General features: G+C 33.0%; 1 protein-coding gene and 2 pseudogenes across 2 annotated transcripts; 2 read left to right on the top strand and 1 right to left on the bottom strand.

Annotated features, from left to right (window-relative positions):
• Positions 1-3,507: 3,507 nt before the first annotated feature.
• LOC120123822 lies at positions 3,508-6,499 on the bottom strand (annotated as a pseudogene).
• Positions 6,500-9,419: 2,920 nt separating this feature from the next.
• On the top strand, positions 9,420-14,071 carry LOC120123863 (annotated as a pseudogene).
• Positions 14,072-21,712: 7,641 nt separating this feature from the next.
• LOC120123805 (3-hydroxy-3-methylglutaryl-coenzyme A reductase 1) lies at positions 21,713-24,602 on the top strand. 2 transcript variants are annotated; one of them, XM_039142630.1, is made up of 4 exons: positions 21,713-22,810; positions 22,914-23,095; positions 23,192-23,538; positions 24,156-24,602. In XM_039142630.1, the coding sequence occupies exons 1-4, from the start codon at positions 21,822-21,824 to the stop codon at positions 24,399-24,401; spliced, it is 1,764 nt and encodes a 587-aa protein (XP_038998561.1). In that variant the 5' UTR covers positions 21,713-21,821; the 3' UTR covers positions 24,402-24,602. The 2 variants fall into 2 exon arrangements, 1 of the variants encoding a protein (XP_038998561.1); XR_005516220.1 differs by lacking the exon at positions 24,156-24,602 and adding an exon at positions 23,693-23,741 and having other exon boundaries at positions 21,714-22,810; positions 23,192-23,651.
• The last annotated feature ends 352 nt before the right edge of the window (positions 24,603-24,954 follow it).

The following is a 24,954-nucleotide window of genomic DNA, read 5'->3' as shown; positions in this document are numbered from 1 at the left end:
CAAGACGTAACGTTGCGTATAATTTTGACCAAAAAATTTGTTGTTGATCAAAACGGAACCGCGAAAATAAATGAATGACTAAAAATGCAGTTTAACCTATCTTTTATAAAGATGTTCTTAGCAGCTAGCTTGGAGGCTTTTTCTGTGAGGATTTTTATTCTATTCGTTGCGTGGCATTCAAGGGCCATTACAGTACTATCTATGGAATTGTAAAACGAAAAGAGTATATAAATTTCGAGTTAAATCATTTTAGTTTGGTAGTAATTTATTAGATTATTTTAATTTGGGGATAATTAATTTTGGAAATTAAATATCTAAGTTTGAATCATTTTAATTGATTATTTTAAAACTAATTTTAAATAAATTGTCTCATCCAATCAGGTTATATAACTTGGAATATATTTGAAATATGGTCTTAAAAACGAAAAATGCAGATAGAAACAGAAAGGAAATAAAATAAAATAAAATAAAATAAAATAAAATATTAGGAGAACATAGACGATGGGAATAAAAAAAAAGGAAAGGGAAATGGAAAGGGTAAAGATATTATTTTATTTTTATCTTTATATCTTTGTTTATTTATCTTAACTTCTTTTACCATCAATTTATTTTTATCTTTATTCTTATATTTAGGTTGGTGTGGTTTCTAAAAATCAATTTTAAGTAAAAAAAAATCATTTTGACGGTAAAATTAATGCCAAACGAATGAAAAATGAAAAAAAATTGTGGTGAAAATCAATCACAAAAGTTAGGATTTCTAATTTTTTTAATTTTAATTTTGTGTTTGTAAACAAATTATAATTTTACTCTTACTCGGGTAACCAGGTACCCGGAAAAACTCAATTTTGTGACTCAGGCCCGACCCAGGAAATATCGGGCCGAGTACCCGACCTAGTCGGATAACTTTTTTTTAGAACATTACCCGATTTTTTAAGTTCTGGTTGCAAGTCTAACCCGACCTCTATGGTCAAAGATTTGAGCTTTGAAAAAGCTCAATTCGTTTTGATGACCACTAAGGACATTATCAGAGATTCTCGTCTCAAAAATAACGAGATTCGAATTCAAAAGGTCCTTTACATCCATGCATCAATTCTTATTCCCATTGCTCAGTATTGGATTTTGATTCAATCTAAGTAAAGGGAAGTTCTTTAGTCTGGGGATTTAATTTCCTGATTTTAGTTTATTATTTGATCACTAAATAAAAAAAAGTATCAATTAAGGTACTAATGTTACATAATTTAATCGATCAGGTCACCGCCATTTAATTAATAAATATAATTACTGACGTTATAATTTTTAAATTCGTATAATAACTTATTTAATTCACACTTTTCTATACATCTTATCATTTTTTTTGTGTAATCTACAATTACGTAAATATATAAAAGAAATAAAGTACAGTAAATTATAGAAAAATCACCAAGTATTGAGGGAAATAAGAGTTAATTGCATTATATGTCCTCAAATTATGATTCTCATTTCAAATTAGTCCTTAAACTTTTAATCATCCAATTTCATCTCAAAATTATGACTCTCGTTCTAAATTAGTCTTTAAACTTTTGAACATTCCAATTTCATCGCCAAACTAAGAATATCAGTCTAGACTGGTCCCTAAACTTTGCATCTTCAATTTTATCCACAAATCCATCCAAATTTGTAATCCATTCCAACCACAGTTTAACCTAAATTTTATTTTTTTCAAACATATAATAATATAACTTGGTCTAACGATTTTATTAACAATGGATGTGATTAGTATATACGTATAATTTATAATTAAATTGAAATGTTCAAAAAGTTTGGGGATGAAAATGAAATGTTAAAAGTTTGAGAACTAATTTAGAACGATAGCCATAATTTATCGATAAAGTTAAAATATTTAAAAATTTAGGGATCAATTTAAAATGAGAGTCATAGATTAAGAATGTATGATGCAATTAACTCGGGAAATAAATACAACCTTTGAAAATGTTCCGAGAGTTTCTCTCTATTTCACCCGTGTATGGTTATTAGGCACAAAACAAATTAACAAACCCCTGAATTAGCAGCAAATTTCTCCTCTTAAACTCTTTAAATAACATCTCATCTCCATCCTTAAGCTGCACCAGCCAAAATTTATTGCTTTTTAGCTTAACCTTCAAAAAAAATAAAAAGATGGCAAATATGAGTTTAGTTGTGTTCTCATTGGTCTTGGTGCTCTCAATCCAGTTCGTGATAGGGCACGAAAACTCCGTTACAAGTGAATTAACCTTCATAGAAGGTACCATCGAAGATGCAAAAGACACATTCACGGATTTAAACACCGACGACGTGAAAAACATGGGCAAAGATATCCAAGAAGCCCTGGAAAAAGTTATCACGAGCAACAAGGTTGTTAACGTAGCACTTTCCCCGGAACAGGAAGAGAAATTCGTCGAAGCCACCTCGTACCTAACCTCAGAGACAATCGTGGGTGACGGATTAATAGAGCCCAAAGTCGCAGAGGAAATAGCATCGAACCCCGAGGTTTTGCCGGAGGTTGCCGAAGTCCTTCAAGAGACGGAAAGCACGGCGGACAACGATGATGGTTTGATCGATGAGGAGGATTAGCGGAGGGATTGTGAAGCAGTATCACTTAAACATGTACTATAATGGCATTGCACGAACCACCTACGATGTACGGATACATCTAAATCTAATATAGAGCCATCTGTTAAGCTAAAAATTCAATAAACTAAAGCAAATTTGAAGTTTATCTGTATATGGCGTTTGAGCATAATCCAATCATTTTCCCACTTTAAGTCATATTCCAAATGAACCTCTGAATCAAATTATCAAACAATATATTTTTGGGTTAAGTATATAAATAGTCCCTAGACTATTAAAAGTTATAAAATAGAGAGTCACTTAATTGAGTCTATTGACTATTAAAAGTTACAAACTAGTTACTTGATTATTCATTATGTTCCAAAAGCATCATTTCCCGTAAAAATTTGACAGCAATCTAATATGTAGATTAACCTGCTGGCTGAGATAGGATAAAATTTGGTCTCATAATCTCAAACGACTATCATATTTCAGTCAGCGTGTTAACGTCCAACTCAGATGACCGTTAATTTTTAATGGAAAAAGATGAGATTGAAACATAATGAATAGTTAGTGACCATTTTGTAACTTTGAATAGTCGATAGACTTAACAAAGCAACTTCCTACAGTCGAGAGACCATTTTGTAACTTTTAGTAGTCAATAGACTTAATAAAGCAATATCGAGACCATTTGTGTACTTTATCCTATATTTTATATTCAGCACATAATTTTTAGTAGACAAAAAACAAGTTTTATAATTTAAATTCATATCGAAATACGAATATCAAACACAAATAACGACGAATATCGAACACAAATATTCATAATACACATAGAATATCGAAGACGAATACTCGTATACCAACATATTCTGCTACAGCTCATAGGATCATAGGGAGTAAAAAAAGTAGAGATTTTACAATTTGTAGACATTTCCAAATTTCTTTAAGGTTTAATTTCACTTCAACTGCAGGTAATATTCCATTAAAGTTACAGTAAGATATTAATGAACTTACTGGTGTTGGTTTGAATCTTCTGTTGCTATACACCCTCCAAAACTGTAGCTTCACGAGCTACTGAAACTTCCTGCAAAGTAAACATATTGTTATTGCAAACATGAAACGACACGTACATTTCGTGTCATAATCGTGTTTAATATATCGTATTTTCGTGTCAAAATCGTGTCCGTTCCTTTGCATTGTGTTTGCATGTTGTGTCGAGTGACGAGAACGGAAAAGAAAGCCCTGAGCTTCGATACCGTGTTAAACATCCAACCTAAAACCAATTGGTTATCAAGTGGTGTGGCTTGGCTTGAAAATAAGTTCACAGGCAATGAGGCAATCCTGTATGATCAACTCGAATATAAAACTACGAACAACCTAGATTTCAACTGATACGAGCTGACACCACTTTAACCTATGTTGCTCGGACTCTTCATTTTTCATGAAGTACCCATCAAATATCCTCCAAATATATAGAGAAACTTAACAAGAATCTAGCCATACCATGTCAGATACATACCCATGTCTAACGGTTACACCCGAGTCTAAGTAACATAGCTTTTTGTAGTTGAATCCGATAAATATCTCTCGTTCTATGCATCTATATATCTATATAAGTACAAGTTATATATAAATTTACCTTCAACTTTCCATCACTTGAGATGCAGCATCTTGATGTAATAGCTTTTCCTTGATCATAAAGCCACCCAACCTCACTGCAGGTTTCACCTCCACTTTCTTTTAAAGAACACCATAATTGTTTGGGAAGTAATATGAGATTGCTTTCATCTCTTATTGACTTCATAACTCCATTTTCTTTGAGCTCTTGAAGAAAGTTCTGAAGTTTTCACAAAAAAAAATCACGGTAAGACAAATGATCAGGTTATATAACAAAAAAGTCAAACACAATGGTGTCGGGCACATACCCGACAGTTATACTCGAGTCCGTGTAACATAGCCCATAGGTATACACAAGTAACTTCTGTTGGTTACGTATGTTTATTTGGATCAGCTATGTTTCTTAGAAAATCACCTATTTAGTATTCACACATCTTCACTTACTTACTTGTTACTCAGATTCGGATGTTAGTGTCGGATACGAGTATGTATCCGACACGGGTATGGTCAGGCTTTTCTAAGTTTTCCCATATATTTGTAAAATATTTGGAGGCCGTATCTCCATATCCGTGTTTCAGATACGAGTATTGGGCATGGGTATTCCAAGAAAAAAGAAGAGTCCAAGCAATGTAGGTTTTTTAGATTAGAGAGGGAGAATACTGAGCTACGTTGCTCCGGCTCTTCGTTTTTCTTGAACCGTGTTTAACAACCACATCCAATACACATTCGGATAAGGATTTTGATCCTTTAAACAATCCAGCATCTGGTGCTTACATCAAACAAACATAATGATAAAAACTAAGGATGTTAAAGAAGAGCTCAGAGCGACAAAAAAGATAAAAATGCTTAGCAAGTGAAGGAAAAGTTTTTCACTCACATCCCCAGAACTACCAAAACTGGCAACTGCATTTGGCCCCTGCCATACACCAGCAACATCAGAGGCTTTCGTAGGAGCTGTCGAGGCAAATGCAAAATCATGAATAGCACATCCACCTAGCTGATCACCATTCCTAAATGGGCCATACCATTGTTCGCAAAAGACTCTAACGCTCCGTAGCACAAACTTTGTACCATCGACCCGAACAACATGAATTATCCTTACACGAGACTCCCTATCCCGAGGATTGATCATGCAGTGCTCCAACTCCAATAGACCATTATCTGCAACGGGCCAGACAGCAGTGTAAGATCCACTAGAATGATATGCAAAGGCTGAAACTTCATTGTCTACGCCCCCGATGTTCCTCTCATCAATGCTATATCGTGTTGCGGCATCGGCTTCACATCCAACAGTTGGAAGTAATTTATGTTTTTGTAAGTCATGATGTTCTCCCCTAGTTCAGCAAGGGTAGGGCACTGAGTTTGCCAATCATAAACCTTAACTTCCCATTCCCTGAAAGCTTCGGGTACTACGGATTCGGGAAGTTCAATTGGATTCCCTTCAACGGAGAAATCAGCACCAAATCCATCCCACTCACCAGACACATTCCTAGCAAATTCTGACCAAGCTTCACAAATAAAAGAACAACAAGATCACAATTTTGCATGATAACACCAAGTCACTAACATTACATTCATTGTATCTTCAAACCTACGATGTTCGGACTTTCATTTTTTTCGAAGTAACGTCCTGCACTTACGTCCTACGCAAATATGGACAAGAATACTGGATATAACCCTCCCAAGAATCTTGTTGAGAACCTCTACATCTTTCAAATACAGTATTCATAATTATTCAAGACTCTATTCCACACAGAATCATGTAGGACACTATACCCAACACTTTTACTCTATGTTACTCGGACTCGGGTGTAAGCGTCCGACACTTTGGCACTGGTAATTCATGAAAAATGAAGAGTCCGAGAAACATAGCTTATTCCGGAATTCAAATAAAATAGCTTCCGACCCATTTCTAGAATAAGTTCATCAAATTATCAACTTTTCTTTTATTAAGTAAGGAGATTGCAAAGTTATATCTTCAACCAATTTGACAATGAAAGCAAGAAACGAAAAACAAGTGAACCACAACTTACTGTTGTCAGCAGCATCTGCGGTGAGATTGGAGTTCTGAAGCTGAACATCAGAAACAGCAGCCTTCGCTAAGCAAGATGAGGTGAAAATTCTACCATTTTTGCACTGATGAACACATTGATTCTCCGAAAACGACTGGAGATTGAGTCTCGAATGAAGTTGCTGATGATTAACCGCCAAATTCACATGCTTTGGCAACGAGAAAGATAAGAAACGAACGGCTCTGTTGTGAGATATTACAGTGCTAGCTGCTGATACTGCCATTTTTGGAACCTTTTGATGATCCTTGTAGAACCCTTTTTTTTATTTACCTTATCTTAAGCTTTGTCTCGGAACATCAATGGCTTCCAAGTTCAAAGGATTAGAGAAACCACAGCCATTGCAAATTACTATAGGTTGAAATTACAATTTTAGTAATTAAATTATCAGTTTTAATAATTTTAACACTTAAACTTTTAATTTAAAAAAAAATACCTAAAATTTAATTTTTGTTTCATTTTAATATCATATCGATAAAAACTTTAGTCTTCATTTCATTTTAATACTTAGTTCGCAAATTACTATAGGTTGAAATTACAATTTTAGTAATTAAATTATCAGTTTTAATAATTTTAACACTTAAACTTTTAATTTTAAAAAAATACCTAAAATTTAATTTTTGTTTCATTTTAATATCATATCGATAAAAACTTTAGTCTTCATTTCATTTTAATACTTAGTTCAAAATTTAATGTTAATTTTGAAAAAAAATTAAAAGTTTAGGTAGTAAACGCATTAAGTTTCTAACTATAGATACTAAAATGAAATGAAAACTAAATATTATATATGATTTTAAAAAAATTAAAAGAATAGATACTAAAATAAATCAAAACTGATATTTTAGATATCATCATCTCTTTTAATTTTGGTTTAATATTGAATTTAACCCCTAAGCTATATCCATTTTCTCATTTTGGTATCTCAACGTTTTCTACTCATTTTGAAGCTCAATTCGTCATTGAACGAGATTGAAATGACTATGATAATGGTAAAGATTGATTTTAAACATCTATTTTCCATTTGTTTATTTAGAGTAATGTATATAAATGGTCTCATGACTATAAAGTGTTGCTTTATTGAATCTTCTAACTATTAAAAGTTATAAAATGATCTCTGAATTTTTTAAGTCTATTGACTATTAAAAGTTACAAAATGGTCACCCGACTATTCATTGTGTTCTAAAATTTTCCTTTTTTTCGTAAAAATTATGGCAATTTAAGTTGGACATTAATTCACTGACTGATATATGATACAATCTGATCTCTTAATCTCAAACAACTATCATATTCCAGTAAGTGAGTTAACATCCAGCTCAAATCGCTATCAATTTTTAACGAAATGGGACGAGTTTGGAACACAATGAATAGTCTGGTAACCATTTTGTAACTTTTAATAGTCGGGTGACTCAAAAAAGTAACAACCTATAATTAAGAGATCATTTTTTAACTTTTAATAGTCAGAGGATTCAATAAATTAATATTCTATAGTTAGAGGACCATTTATATACTTTACCCTTTATTTAAATGGACATAGTAAATAAATCTAAAAAAATAATGGAAACATTTATTTCGATTAGAAAAATTAAACACCTAAAATGAAAATATAATATAATTACTTATTTAATTAATTCGTAATTAGAATCAAAACTTTTTACTATTGTTATTAGGGTAAATTTCACATTTAATACTTAAATGATTTATTTTTAATTTTTTAAATTATACTTAAAGTTTAATTTTTATTTTATTTTAATATCATACCGTTAAAAATAATATGTTTAGTATCTAAACTATCAATATTTGTACCTAAACTTAAAAAAAAATCAAAACTTAACGTTAAATTTAGACGGCAATACTAAAATGAAACAAAAACTAAACTTTGAGTATGATTTTAAAAAAATTAAAAGTTTATATACTAAAACGGATCAAACTGATAGTACTAAATGCATAATTTACCGTTGTTATTATAGTTAAGAATTTTATGTTTAAACTTTAGCTTGTATAGAAATTTTACTAATAAATTAAAAGCCTAAAACTTAAGGGAGGGAATCGTTGGCGGTAAGTATAGTGAATAGGTGGACGGTCATGATGATCTTATATTTTTTCTTGAAAAATAAAAACATTAGGTCAATTTCCTCTATTAGTCCTTATTTTATGTGTAATTTATATAATTTAGTCTCTATAATATAGTTTAATGATTTTTAATTTATGTACCTTTAAATTTTAAAATTTTGATCCTAACCCAAAAAAGTAGTAATTGATAAGTCTAAGCCTGTAAACGAACTGAACGTTTAACAAACTGTTTATGAACCGTTTGGCAGGAAGTTCATTTATGTTCCCTTATTTATTAAATAAACGAATATGAACAAGATTTTATGTTTGTTTAATTAAATGAATAGGCATGAACAAAAGGCTCGTTTGTTCACTTGCATTAGTGAACGTTCGATAATCTGTTTGTTTATGTTCGTTTATATTCTCGAGACCCAATAAATTTTAACCTTAAACCCATTTATATTTTTAAATTCAATAAATTTTAAACCCAAATAAAAAAAATACTCAAATCAATTAAATAAAATATAAATCATAAAATTATTTGAAAAGAAAAAAACTCTTATAAAATATAAACCCAAATAATTTTATGTTTGTTCGTTTATGTTCGTTGACGTTCGTTCATTGTGTTCGTTTATCATTTAAACGAACAAACACAAACGGACACGAACAAGCTAAATTTCTTAATGAACGAACACGAACAAGAAATTTAATTCATTTAGTTGTTCGTGTTCGTTCGTTTATTCGGTTAAAGTTAAACGAACGAGCATGAACATACCCAAGTTCGTGTTCGTTCGATTCATTTATACGGCCAGATAAGTCCTATAACTTACTATATTATTTTTGTGTTATTTGATTCGGTCTGAAATTTCAGATTTCAAAATTACAACAACTAAATTGACAAATTAAAATTTATATCATATGTAATAATATAGGGATTAGTAACAGAATTTGACCTTTACTAAATTCACCCCCTTACTTCATCGTAGCCGTTCATCTCTTCCGAAAGAGGCTTATATCAACGGCTGAAACTGCAAGCCTGTAAATGCCAGCTTACTAATATGTATCAGTCTCCTATCTTCTCCTATCACAGTATCTTCAACTCCGTTTTGTCGTTTAAAAAATGGCGGTACTCGTTGCTGGGACGCCATGGATGAGAATCAGAGTAATCCCTGAACTCGCTCCTCCGCTTATTTTCCGGCGCCATTTCCGTAGAAATTTCTACGTGCGCGCTTCAGTTGACTGCAATGCACCGGTCAGAGTCCGTTTCGCTCCTTCTCCGACCGGCAATCTCCACGTAGGCGGCTCTCGAACTGCTTTCTTCAACTAATTATTCGCTAGGTTTGATTTCTTCTTTTTTTACATCTTGTGCGTTGTTATCCTGTTTCTAACTTGTCGAATTTTGATGATTTTCTCTTTTCTGCTCTTAATTTTCTCTCTCTAGATCTAAGGAAGGAAAATTTGTGCTGAGAATCGAGATACTGATTTGGAGAGGTCGACGCGAGAATCGGAGGAGGCTGTGCTTCGAGATTTAGCTTGGCTTGGACTTGACTGGGATGAAGGTACTATTTATATGTCGTTGCCATTGTCTTTCTGCTTTAATTAAATTGATTTGAAATTTATTGCTTCAAATCTTCAATTTTACATGTATGGTTCGATTGTGTTTGTCACTTTTAGCGTTAAGTTGATATTGATTCTCTCACTTGCCATGTAAGCCCTGGCATTGGTGGGGATTATGGTCCTTATCGACAATCTGAGAGAAATTCTATGTATAAACAATATGCTGAGAAGCTCTTAGAATCCGGTCAGGTTTTTCGTTGTTTTTGTTCCAATGAGGTAATTGATTTCAAGACATTTCAAATGCTAGATATTTGCATTTTTGAATTACAATTTTTGTCCTTGGTTTCATCCTAATGCCTCTACGAATTGGAATAAAGCTATTCCTTTGGAGTCAAAAGTGTGAACTTTGTGTCTCACAGAACATAACCTTTAATTCAAATGAACTATGATTCTGTGTTCCGAAGCATGCTCGGATTTTAACATTTAACTAATAAGATCATTCTTCATTCTATAGGAACTTGAGAAAACGAAGGAAATTGCAGAGCTAAAGAAACTTCCTCCGGTACACTCGGGGAAGTGGGCCACTGCAACAGATGAAGAAGTACAAGAAGAGCTAGCAAAGGGAACCCCATATACATATCGATTTCGTGTTCCAAAGGAAGGGAGCTTGAAAATTAATGACTTATTCGAGGTGAAGTAAGTTCAATTGATTGAACTATTTCTCCCCTAATAGCCTTGTGACCAGCGAACTGCAATTTTTTGCTCTGTTGATTTGAGGATTTTTGGCGGAAAGCATCATTGGCTTTAAGTTTCAGTGGTCCCTCAACAACAGAATGTAGATATAACTGTAATTTACTTTTATAGACACTAATTTGTTTGATAGTATCATGAAGGTTAGCTGGAAATTGGACACACTTGGGGATTTTGTTTTAACGAGAAGCAATGGTCAACCTGTTTACAACTTTTGTGTTACTGTTGATGATGCTACCATGTCTATTTCACATGTTATACGGTAATTGAGAGAATAATTGATTATCTTTTTGCTACATCTAATATATGTTTTGTCAGTACATTTTTCGTCCTTTGTTCTCACACTCTTTACTGCATTTCAGAGCAGAAGAGCATTTACGTAATACTCTAAAACAAGCCTTAATATACAAGGTAATGTTGAAAGGCTTCAGTTATTTATTTACTTTTGTTAATATTTAGTGGCTTTTGGAGTTTCTGGTTTCTTTTCACCAATATAAGGAAGCTAATCTTTAAACTGGAAAAAAATTGCTACAGGCTCTGGAATTCCCCATGCCTTCCTTTGGCCATGTTTCTTTGATTCTTGCACCTGATAGGAGCAAATTGTCAAAACGTCATGGTGCAACTTCAGTTGGTCAGGTAGTTATCTTCATTCTACTTTGTTCCATGGAAAATGTTGTAAAATAATCGTATCATCTCCTTGGTTTCCATGGGGTCTTCAGTATCTTTTTCAATTGAGGATTAAAATTTTCCACGTTTAACAATTATGCTGTACCAGTTCAGAGATATGGGGTATCTGCCTCAGGCAATGGTGAATTACTTGGCACTTCTAGGTTGGGGTGATGGAACTTAAAATGAATTTTTCACCATTGATCAACTTGATTAGTTTTCCCTTTCACTTGTGTTGATCCATGTGCCTCTCTATTTCTAAGTCCTAACCAGTCTGCTATTCCTCCTCCCCTCTCTGTGAAAAAGTGTGTGACTTCTCTATACTTAGATGTTATATTTGGATGATTTCAATTTGACTAATTGTCAATTCAATCTTGTTTTCATGCAATTCACAGTTGAAAAATTCTCAATTGGTCGTGTAAACAAAAGTGGTGACTCTACCACTGATATTTGTCATGTACCACTGATATGCCTTGGTCTTGTTATTTGAGGAAGGGATATCGGCACCTATTATTAGGTTTGTTGGTTTTTAGTAGGGACGAGCAAAGAAACTGAATAAACCGAAAACCGAGCCTAATGGTAGTGTTTGGACCTACTATGAAATACAAGTTTAAAAACTGTGGAATACAATTTCTAATTAATTTAAGTTCTTTTATAATGTAAAAAATAAGTATTTTATATTTAGAATAGAGAAAATAACTTCAAAATACTAATTGATTGTTTTTATTTACTAAAATATTAATTTTTTAGAAATATTTATAACAATAAGTATGAAACTGTATCAAATAATGTCCAAAAACAAAGCCATTTTTTTCAAAATAAAGTATAAAAAGTCTAAACATAACATTAATATGGAAAAACCGAGAACCAAACCAAAATATCATAGACTGTTAAAAAAAATTCAAAAAATCTGACCAAACCGAACCAATCTCACCATTAGTTTTTAGGGTGGCTAATTGCTTATTTATGTAGCATGCTATGGGAATCGGGGTAAAGACAAAAGAGCTCATAGTTGAATGGCTGCCTTATGTGTTCCTATATCAGTTTATCATGATTTGCTAGTGTTTTAAAGAAGATAGTAGGTGATATATGCAAGTTCCAAGCTTGATCAAGTGATTCACATGGAATTATCGCTGAATCTGATAATGAATATTGCAATTTTCCGTGACATTAATTTACAGTGCTATAGAAGACCTAAAACTTAAATTATATATTTCTTGTCTGCTAAAAGTTGCTGCGTTTATATAATTTTCTAATTTATTTCTCTTTTGAATTAAAGGTGGATGAATGGTCAGCACTTAAGAGCACTTCCCTCTGAGGAGTTGTCCAAGCTTATTGGTGAGCGCTGGAAAAGTACTGGTCTTCTCACAGAGTCAGAAGGACCATTTGTAGATGTAAGTTTTTTTTCTAAGACGTATTTTGAAAGTATTCTATTTTTCACAAGATTATTATAAATAATGGTATATAAATATGTCCAAAACAGGAGGCGGTTCAGTTGATTAAGGATGGGATTGACTTGGTAATAGATTCTGATACGGCACTCTCAAACCTGCTGTCTTACCCATTGCGTGATACCTTGACAAGGTGATTATTGAATTCTTGCCCTTATGTTTCGGTCTTTATTCATTTTCTAACTTTGGTAACATATTGCTCCGACTCTTCATTTTCCGTGAAGTACCCTTCCAATATATGGAAAAACTTAAGAAATACACTCCCGAGTTAGACACATGCCTGTGTACAATAGTCGCACTTAAGTCTTGAGTGACAGAGATAATATCCTCAGATTTCCTGTTACTATGACCTACAAGACACCCGGGGCTCGGGTTATGTCAACAAATCCCAACATTATGTCGTTTATGTTTGTGTTCTCTGCAGTCCTGAAGGTAAACCTACTGTTGAAGATAAACTTTCTGAGATTTCTGCCTCCCTCTTAGCTGCCTATGATAGCGGTGAACTCTGGTGCATCGGAAGAAGGCCATGCTGGCTGGCAGAAGTGGGTGAAGGGCTTTGGCAAAACTCTGAAGAGCAAGGTTAGCTTCTAATCTTATTCATTGCCTCTTACAGGGTCCTGATTTTTCCTTTTCTTGGCCTAGCTGAGAACCTCGAGTCCAATTCAAAATAAAGATTGAACTGTTCAAGCTTGGTCAATTACCTTGTAAAAAAATGAGCTCGCTTCCCAGTGCAACTAAAACTAATAAGTTTGATTAGGCTCGTATGAGTTACACTAGTCAAGTATCAGGATACTTGAATCTGCTTCGCTCGAGCTACTCTTGACAATGACTAGCTGGATTCGACTATTTTTCGAGCTGAACTCAAATAGTTTGTGATTACAGATGACTCATTTACATTCGCACTTGAACCGATAATCCATGCATGGTGCTAACCATATATGTCTGATGCTATTAACTCTTATGGCAGGGGAAGTCGCTGTTCATGCCCCTGAGGGTGTTACTAACAGGAAAACTCCATGGCCCTGACATGGGTTCTAGTGTAATCCTGATCTACAGAGCCGGAAACCACGGCATCGTTGCTCCTCAAGCTGGGTTCGTGACCTTGAAAGAAAGGATCGAAACGTTGAGACAACTCGACTGGGGAGCACTTAAGCAGGATCACCCCTGCTTTGGAGTCTGCGGCTACGGTATCGAATTAAAAAAAAATCTTCCATTTTTTTTAAAGTTTTTGCAATATAACAATTGCTCATCCTTTTGCCTTACCTAAGCTATTGATGAGATGTAGTTTGGTGTCATAATGGTTTAATGTTTATGAATGTGATGAATATTTAGTGTTTAAACTTCGATACCTTTGAACCACGGGGACAGGCTTTTATTTCAATATATTGAACATTTTCATAGCTGATCGGGTTTAACATTCCATTATATAAAAATAGAGTTAATTGCATCATATGTCCCTAAACTATAACTCTCATTTCAAATTAGTCCTTAAGCTTTTAAATATTCCAATTTCATCCTTACAATATGACTCTCATTCTAAATTCGTTCTTAACTTTTGAGCATTTGAATTTCATCCCCAAACTATGAATGTCATTCTAAATTGATCTCTAAACTTTTAGATATTTCAATTTCATCCCAATTTCATCCAAATATGTAATCCATTTCAATCATAGTTTAGCCTAAATTTGATTTCCCCCCCCCCAAACATGTACTAATATAACTTGCCTAATGATTTTATTAACAATAGACGTGATTAGTATAAATGAATAATTTAGGATAAAATTGAAATATTTAAAAATTTTGGGTACAATTTTAGGATGGAGATCATAGCTTTGGGATGAAAATGAAATGTTCAAAAGTTTGAGGATTAATTTAGAATAATAGTCATAGTTTAAGGATGAAATTGAAATGTTTGAAGTTTAGGGACTAATTTGAAATGAGGGTCAATGATTGGGGACACATGATGCAATTAAATCATAAAAATAAGGGTAAACTACGTGTTTAGTATCGAAACTATCAATTTTGATCCGTTTCAATACCTAAACTTTTAATTTTTTAAAAATCATACTCAAAATTTAGTTTTTATTTCATTTTGGTACCCTTGTCCAAAATTTAACATTAAGTTTTGAACAAAATTTGAATGTTTAGGTACTAAAACCGACCAAAACTGATAGTTTAAGTATTAAGCGCGTTAAATTTTTAACGACAGAGTATTAAAATAAAACTAAACATTACGTATGGTTTTGAATTTTTTTTGAAAGTTTAGGTATTAAAATGTATCAAAACTATAATTTAGTTATCAAATGTGTGATTTACCCCAAAAATAATTGAACTTTAAATACATGGACTTAATTTATAATCTACATATAATACAGAAATTACTAAAAAAAAGATCACTTATTTTCAAAATTTAAACTTTAAATTGATTCACTTATGCTAGTTTACAAGTAAAAAGAAAAAATAACCTCAGTGACCGAAAATGCCTTATAATATACGATTTTAACCAATTTTTTTTGGATTTATCAAAATGACCAACAAATTCGTAACGCGAACTCCAATTTCGCAATGTGAATAGTAAAAATCGCAACGTGAATTGGAAAATCGCAACGCGAATTTAGAAAATCGCAAAATCGCGTTGCGAATTTTAGAAGGTAACTCTCTACTTCTAGACTGCGATTTTAAGTGGAAAATAAAACTTATCTACATGTATACAGGAATCAGCTTTTTCTTAATATAATTCAAAATTTAATTTTTTAAATGTATTTCATTAGTCTGAGTTAAGGATTCTTTCAAATTTTAAACTTTAATTAATTGAATTTAGAATAATTTGTAATGAAGATTGGCAAATGAAATAGATTTGTTGTTCATTTACATATAAAATTTTTCACGTGTACAAATATTTTTTATAAAAATTATTTATGTATTTTTCCAACAAATTATTATAGATGGATGATAAGAGATAATTTACATATAGATTCGTTGCGATTTTACCATTCACGTTGCGATTTTAATATTCACGTTGCAATTTTTACTATTTACGTTGGAAATTTGACTTTCGCGTTGCGAATTTGACTTATGTGTTGTGAATTTGGAAAATCGCAACGTAAATTTGGAAAACGCAATACGATTTACATATTCGCGTTGCGAAATTGAAAACTGAGTTGCGAAATTGAAGTTCGCGTTACGAATTTGTTGGTCATTTTGGCAAATCCAAAAAAACTTGATTAAAATCGTATATCATAAGGTATTTTCGGTCACTGAGGTTATTTTCTCAAAAAATTATTTTTATACTTTAGATATTTACACTCGAGCTTGAATGCAAATCAACACCGTATGAACACTTGTATCTGTCACCAAACTTAGAGATAGTGATAGTACAATGCATGTGACACTTGCAAACAGTGTAATGAACATTAATGACATGGACATGTTTGGTTAAAGCATTAATAATGAAAGAAACACGACATTCGCATGGCATGTTTGATCCACGCATCCGACTTGATCGGATGTAGTAATATGTATGAAAGCAAGAATCATATAGAATCACAATTTGACATATCTAAACGAGGCATGTAGACTTGTCCATACTCCCTCGTTTTTACCCCTCTCTTCTATTGGAATTCCATCATCTTTACCAGATAAGTTATTGATTGCACAAGTTCTGAGAAGCTACTCGTAATTAATATTTTTATCTTTTATCTCAGTAAATTTATCAAATTTTTACTTTTAGTGATTGGTTTTAGGGTAAAGTATATAAAGGGTACCGACTAGAGAGTGATGCTTTATTAAGTCCACCGATTATTAAAAGTTATAAACTGTCTTCCGATCGTAGGGAGATTCTTTGTTGAGTCAATTGACTATTAAAAGTTACAAAATGGTCACTCAACTATTCATTATATTCCAAACTCATCATTTCTCGTTAAAAAATAGACGGTGATCTGAGCTGTACGTTAACCTACTGATTGAGATATGATAAAATCAGATCTTATAATCTGAAACGGTTATCATATCTCAGTCAGTATGTTAACGTCCAACTCAGATGACCGTTAATTTTTTATCGGAAAAGGACTAGTTTGGAACATAATGAATAGTCGATACAACATTTTGTAGCTTTTAATAGTCGAGGGACCATTTTGTAACTTTTAATAGTCAAATGACTCAATAAAGTAATATCCTATAGTCGGGGGACCATTTGTGTACTTTATCCTTAATTTTATTAAAATATATTTTTTTATCATGTTAAATATATTATTGATAAAAAAAGCTATGTATTTTTAAAGTATATGAATGAAGTAATTTTCAACTCTATTATTAAATAAAAAAAATGCCATTCTCATTTTGTACCATTTGCCTAATTTCATTTATTTATCCCTTAGGTTCACACACCCCTTATGTTAAGGACTTCAACTCCCGCTAGGAAACAATTAAATATTTGACTTCACCCTAAATATTAGAAGTCTTGTTTGGAATATGAAATGATTTCCAATAATTCAATTTTAATCAAATTAAAATTTGAAAATTAATTATCAATTGTTCAAAACTAAATTCGAATTATAATTGTACAACCTGAAATTTCTAAAACGATAAAGATTTTCATTGAAAATTTTTTGAAATATTTACAAATTACTTTTATCAAAAAAAAATATTTACAAATTACCATATGTAAGTGAGACATGTGGACTTGTCCCTAGACTCTTGTTTATATTTTGGGTAAACTACGTATTTAGAACCTAAATTAACGGTTTTGGTTTGTTTTAGTACTTCAACTTTCAATTTTTTTAAAATCATACCTAGTGTTTAGTTTTCATTTTATTTTAGATCTCACCTTTAAACATTTAATGAGTTTAGTACCTAAACTATTAGTTTTGGTTCGTTTTAGTACATAAACTTTCAATTGTTTCAAAGTTTAATGTTAAATTTTGAACGGGTACTAAAATGAAATAAAAACTAAAACACTGTTTGGAGTGATTTTTTAAATGCACTTTTAGCTAAAAAGTCCATTTTGACCGTAAAATCAATGTCAAACGGTTAAAAATGATGAAAAAAATTACAGTGAAAACGACAGTTTCACGAAGAGTCTAAGTAAACCAAATTTCAAAAAATTCAGAGAAGCACTCGGAATGGTCTGCAAATCATCTATGGAAAGAAGTTTACATTGAGGGGGAGTGTTAAAGGACAATGCAAATTCTAGGGTCATTTATGTTAAGAATACTCTAGAATAATATAGAAATTATAGATGTGTTGAAATATCCATTAAAAAAATCTAGATATTTGTAATATTTAATATTATAAGAATTATCTATTAGAAGAATTTATATTTTTAATGTTAAATGGTTAAGATGTAAACATGTGTCAACAATCTAATAGCCACTAGAAACTATAAATAGAGGTGAGTTTTACCATTATACTAAGAGTGAAAAAGTGAGTTGTTTCATTTCACCTGTAATGATCTATATGTCACTAATATGGTTTATGCTCTCTAGACTCGAATCATTTTGGGTTTTCTGTTTTGGGGAAAATGTTGAAACTAGGAGGTGAACCTATTGTTGTTACTTTCTCCACTTTGATTAATGTACTTTGTAAACAAAGAAAGATCTCATGCTTTTAATTTGTTCTTAGAATTCTTAATGGCAATTGATTAAAAACAATTAATAGTTTGGTTTGCGTTGTTTATTATTGTTCTAGATTTAGTCCATAGAAGTCACGCTCGATCAATTAAATGCTGGGGAAGAGACGAGACACATACTCATTGCGATGTTTGTCAGTCTCACATTGCAATTGCAAGCATAAGAGAATTGTATGTTGTCCGCACTATGAGACGAGATTCACAGAATAAATTGCGCGATTGGTGGTGTAAACCGTCAAATTGTTGAGAGGAATAGGAGGGGAAGACATGAGAGACCTAGAGTTGAAGAGGCAAGACCTGAAAACCGAGCGGAAAGTGATAGTCGAGCAGCTCAATGAGATTGGTCTAGAGGACGAGAGAGACCTCGACTATGAGCACAAAACTCATAAAGCAATCATAGAAGTATTCGAATTGAAGCTTCGGCAGAAGATAAGACAGAGTCGAGACTGCGTGATTTTAACTATAGAGGAGTTGGATATACTGTAAGGAATTCGGAAGCATTATTCTCCAATTATAAGTCATGAACCATGTGCTTGTGGCAGGCATATAGTCACTTTTCATGTAAAAGCACTCTCTTAAAAACCTACATATAATCATTTTTCATGTAAACATACTCTCTTGAAATTGTGAAGGATATCATTGCATAATGTGAATATTAATATGAGTTCCAAAGCCTTAGCTTGTGTCCTTAAAGGTATTGGGACTAAAATGCAATTATTTCAATTTGAATTAACAAAAGTTAAAAAACCAATGGTTCAACTAAATATACTCGAACAATTAAGTAGTCATATTAGCAGAATATTTTTTTCTATAGATTTTCTTTTCTGCAAGATTACTCGAAGAATATATAAACAAGGTATAAAATAAGTGTATAACTTTTTTCACAAATAGGTGTTCAAACAATTTTTGACTCATTCAAGTATCTAAAGTTATAAATGTTACCACTTTAGGTGTCTGACGTTAAAAATGTTATTATTTTAGGTGCCTCAATTCTAATGACGGTTAAAAGTTGTTACGTGACACATCACAAATCTAAAATTTTAAAATGTTATTTTATTTAAATATTATTAAAAAAATTAAAAAAAATTAAAACAAAACGTGTGCTCCCTTCCCCTCCCATACTCTCCATCCACTCTCTTTTTGTCATTTAATTTTCATGGCGAAACGGTTAAAATTCAAACGACCGACCGATCAAAAAGACAAGGGGTCGATTTCCACCGTCGATTAAACAGTCGATTACTATGATTGATTAAATGAATTTAAGAGATTAGATATTTGAGATTTTACGGATCAGATATTGAAATTTATAGATTTGAGAATTTTAGGTTTTGAGATGGTATTAAGTGTTGTAACCGGTTAGTGGGTGGTAAACGACGTATGGGTGGCCCACCACCAACTAATGAGTGGCAGGAGATGACTGACTGTTGGAATAAATGAGACTAAAATAAGAGATTTTAAGAGTTTAATTTTTTTGGTATTTTAGAAAATATTGGGGTTTCAAAAATAAAATATTTTAAAGTTTTTTAAAATGAAATTATAAAATTATCAGATTGTGACTCATGTCACTTAAAGTGGTAATATTTGTGACGTTAGACACTTAAAGTGATAATGTTTATAACTTTAAGCACCTAAAATTGCTGTGAAAACGATGATTTCATATCAATCACAAAAGCTAGGATTTGTAGCTTTTTCATTTTTAATTTTGCGTTTGTGAGTAAATTATAATTTTACCCTTATTAATGCATGGACTCCACACTATTTACATTTTATTTTAAAAATTTTATATTAACATCCTTAAAAAATAATTTATTACTTAATAATTTATTTTAATTATTTAAAAGTAAATAAAAATCATAGTTTATATATTGAAATATTAATAGTGAATTATTATGAAATATATTTTTATTATTAATGAGTTATCTTAAAATATTTTTTATATTTTTATTATAATTTTAGTGATTTATTTTATATATAATAGTATTAAAAAATGTAAATATAATTTAAATTATATATTTTTAATTTATAATATAATGTCTATAATGAATATTTTATCTTTTCAAATTTATTTTTTAACAACAATCTCAAACAATTAATTTTAAAAGTAAATTTTAATATGTACTTCTAAACAACACTTTTAAAAGTTTTTTTCAATTGCACTTTTAAAATCACATTTCAAAAGTTCTGTTAAACTGGCGCTAAAGCTTTTAATCATAGTTATCAAAATCGGATCGGATTGACCGGTTCAATCGATTGAACCGAGAATCAGTTGCATGTCGGTCCGGTCAACTCCCAAAACCAGTTTTGCAATGAATCAATTGAGAACTGATAGAAACGGCTAAGAACCGACAAAACCGGTGTGAATCGCCGGTTCTGGTTTTTTAACAAAAAAAATTAAATCAAACGACATCGTTTGTTAAACAAGCCAAGTCGAACTCGAGTATTGCTGAGCTTGACTCGAACTCAAAAACTTTAAAAGTAAGCACAACTCGACTAAAAAATTCGCGAGCTAAAATTATCAAGCTAAGCTCGAACTCGAAATATAATATTAAAACTCAAACTCGAAAAGGCTCGAACTCAAAAATATTTCAGAAGCTCGATTGAAGCCCGAAACTCGTGCTCGATTGAAGCGAAAGAATAGTTCGCTCTATGCTCACCACAAGGCTTCGTGATTTTGAATGTTAAATTACCTCTATTATTTATAGAAATCAGTTAGGATCATCTTCTATGTTTCTTAGCCATGTGAGATTGTTTTGTTCTCCTATTTTTGCTCTTCTATACTCTTTAGACGTTTTTTTGTAGTGATACATATATTAATATTGCTTTGAATATTATGTAAAATTAAAAAAAATTATATAAACCGATTCAACCCGGTTGAACCAGTGAACCAATACCTTCACTGGTTTAAAGTCCGGTCCGATTTTAAAAACATTATTTTTCATATTGATGTACCTAAAATGAAATAAAAATTAAATTTTATGAATGATTTTAAATTTTTTAAAAATTTAGACAGTAAAATGAACTAATACTAAAAGTTTAAATGTAATTTACCTTATCTTTAACTAAATTATTAGATAAATAAAAAAAGATAATATTAGATATTTAACTAAAAATGTTATTTTTTCAAACAACCAAACTAAACCATGCACTTGCAAAAGGACAGCCTTAAAACTCTTTTGAGTCATCCCTTGTTCAGTCTACAGCTGTAACACGTGCCAACACTCTGTCTCTTCACTGACGCGCCATTTCTACCATAATCACGCGCGCCCTCTCCGCTTCTCTTCAACGCTCGACACGTGTATTCCCGAACAAACTCTATAAAAAAAAGTTTCTTTCGCCTAGTTTCGTTCTTCCTCGGAACGTACCGGAACTGTTTCCCACCCTCTCGTTTTCATTTCCCTATTTTATGCTCTCATCCCCCGCCGCGCGATCCTCCGTCTGCTTCCTTCGCCACCGCCAGTCCCGACCGATATGGAGAGCCAGCACCGGAGATCTAATACCAGTTCCGTTCGATCTCACAAGCCGACGAGACCGGTTGCTCTGGAAGACGATTCCACCAAAGCTTCCGACGCATTGCCGCTCCCTTTGTATCTGACGAATGCGGTGTTTTTCACGCTGTTCTTCTCGGCTGTTTATTTTCTTCTCTGCCGCTGGCGGGAAAAGATCCGGAGTTCGACGCCTCTCCACGTCGTCACATTTTCCGAGATCGGCGCGATTCTGGCATCCGTCGCGTCGTTTATTTACCTCTTGGGATTCTTCGGGATTGACTTCGTTCAGTCTTTGGTTCTCCGGCCATCGGCTGACGTTTGGGCTTCCGAGGATGACGAAGTAGGAAATGAGGTTTTGCTTCGGAATGAAGATGCCCGTAAAGCCCCTTGTGGCCAAGCACTTGATCGCTCGCTTCGTTCTTTGCCCCCTTCGGCACCGATTGTGACTGCCGAAAAGGTGTACGACGAAATGCCTGTGACAGTAATGACCGAGGAAGACGAAGAAATAATTAGATCCGTTGTGACTGGAATAACACCTTCTTATTCTTTAGAATCTAAGTTAGGTGATTGCAAGAGAGCGGCTGCGATCAGGCGTGAGGCTTTGCAGAGATTGACGGGGAAGTCATTGTTGGGATTACCCTTGGATGGATTTGATTACGAGTCGATATTGGGGCAGTGTTGTGAGATGCCGGTTGGGTACGTGCAGATTCCGGTGGGAATTGCCGGTCCTTTGTTGCTTAATGGAAGAGAGTACTCGGTTCCTATGGCAACCACGGAAGGGTGCTTGGTGGCTAGCACTAATAGGGGCTGTAAAGCTATTCACTTGTCTGGTGGAGCTACGAGTGTTCTTTTGAGAGATGGGATGACTAGAGCTCCTGTTGTGAGGTTCGGTACCGCTAAAAGAGCAGCTGATCTGAAGTTGTATTTGGAGGATCCTGAAAATTTCGAGACCTTGGCTGTTGTTTTCAACAGGTTTGTTCTGTACTGTTTTCAGATTCTGGATTTAATGATTTGAATTCAAGTTAAAATCAATGCTTGTTTGTTCAAGAGTTTTGGGTATTTCGAGTGGTTGCAGATCAAGCAGATTTGCTAGGCTTCAAGGCATAAAATGTGCAATTGCAGGGAAGAATCTGTATTTAAGATTCTCATGCTTTACTGGTGATGCTATGGGGATGAACATGGTTTCCAAGGGAGTTCAAAACGTTTTAGATTTCCTTCAATCTGATTTCCCTGACATGGATGTCATCGGCATCTCTGGTGTGTCTCATTTGCTTGGATTTATATTTACATTCTTCATATTTTTCATTGTTGGAGACAAGATAGTTGAATTTTCTTAATTTATTATTGATATAGGAAACTTCTGTTCCGACAAAAAGCCTGCCGCGGTAAATTGGATTGAAGGGCGAGGCAAGTCGGTCGTCTGCGAGGCCATTATTAAGGGTGATATAGTAAGGAAGGTCTTGAAGACAAGTGTGGAATCTCTGGTGGAGCTTAACATGCTTAAGAACCTTACTGGTTCTGCCATGGCTGGCGCTCTGGGTGGATCTAATGCTCATGCCAGTAACATTGTCTCTGCTGTCTATATTGCTACTGGCCAAGATCCGGCTCAAAATGTCGAGAGCTCTCATTGCATCACGATGATGGAAGCTGTTAATGATGGGAAGGACCTTCACGTCTCTGTCACAATGCCTTCCATTGAGGTAACAATATAATGATTTGCTATCTGGTTAAGTATTTTTCACTACCAAAACTATCTTGCTGAATTAAATTGTGTTCAATCCTGCTCCATGACTATGGGATCATAGAAACTTGGAAAAAGAAAGAAAGAACATTATGGAATCACATAAACTTGGAAAAAAAGTTAGAAGATACTTGTATTCGATACATACTTATGTGGTTCTTGTACCCGAAATTGAGTAGCATAAGTTAAAACATTATGGGATCTTAGAAACTTGGAAAAAAGGAAGAAGGTGCTTGTATTGGATGCAGACTTATGTGGCACTTGTACCCGAAATTGAGTAACATAAGTTAAAACACCATGGGATCATAGGAACTTGGAAAAAAAGTTGGAAGATACTTGTATCGGATAATGTCACTTGCACCCGAAATTGAGTAACATAAGTTAGAACACTATGGGATAATAGAAACTTGGAAAAAAGTGGAAGATACTCGTATATAGGATATATATCGATACTGGCACTTGCACATGAAATCGAGTAACATAAGTTATAACACTATGGGATCATAGAAACATGGAAAAAGGTGGAAGATACTCGAATATATGATCCATGTCGATGATATATGATTTATCTTTTAGGTTGGAACTGTTGGTGGTGGAACCCAGCTTGCATCACAGTCGGCCTGTTTGAACCTTCTCGGCGTGAAGGGTGCCAGCAAAGAATCTCCCGGAGCAAACTCGAGACTGCTTGCTAGCATTGTAGCCGGTGCCGTCCTTGCCGGTGAGCTGTCGCTGATGTCGGCACTTGCCGCCGGGCAACTGGTGAACAGTCATATGAAATACAACAGGTCGAGCAAGGATGTTTCCAAGGTTGCTTCTTCTTAAAAAAGCCTGGAAAAATTGGTGTGAAGTTGAAGGTGGGAGGAGACATCATCACCTCTTTGTAATAAGCTTTGAAGTAGAGAGTTGGGTCTATTTTGTAATTTGCTTTATATATTTTTGTATTTTGTACTTTTCTTTCTCTCAACTGATGTAATCTGAGTTATGAAATTTGTGTAAAATGATAGGATTGCTGATTAACCCTTTTCCCCTTCTCCCAATTCATTGATATAATTTTTTTTATGATTAATGTAGTTTGAGGAACACTTTAACACCCTGGTATATATAGAGATATGATTGTTTAAATATTAAAGGGTACTCTTATTAAATTAACAAAAAAAATCAATATGAAATATTTGAGAGTTATCTTTAAATAAATATTATATTAGTGCTTAAATTTTTAATTTTTTTAAAATTACACCTAACATTTAGTTTTTATTTTATCTTAATACTTTTAATGTAAAAAATTTAACACGTTTAGTATCTAAACTTTTATTTTTTTTTCCAAAACTTAACATTAAATTTTAACAGGGTATTAAAATGAAATAAAAACTAAACT

The sequence above is a fragment of the Hibiscus syriacus genome, unplaced genomic scaffold (genome assembly GCF_006381635.1).
Source record: "Hibiscus syriacus cultivar Baekdansim isolate YM2019G1 unplaced genomic scaffold, ASM638163v2 tig00110403_pilon, whole genome shotgun sequence".
Taxonomy (NCBI): Eukaryota; Viridiplantae; Streptophyta; class Magnoliopsida; order Malvales; family Malvaceae; genus Hibiscus; species Hibiscus syriacus.
This window is presented reverse-complemented; position numbering and strand designations above follow the sequence as displayed.

Coding starts and splice junctions, on each gene's coding strand:
- LOC120123805 (XM_039142630.1), top strand. CDS start 21,822: ATGGAGAGCCAGCACCGGAGATCTAATACCAGTTCCGTTCGATCTCAC. Junction 22,811..22,913: donor TTGGCTGTTGTTTTCAACAG/GTTTGTTCTGTA, acceptor GAGTGGTTGCAG/ATCAAGCAGATTTGCTAGGC. Junction 23,539..24,155: donor TCACAATGCCTTCCATTGAG/GTAACAATATAA, acceptor TTTATCTTTTAG/GTTGGAACTGTTGGTGGTGG.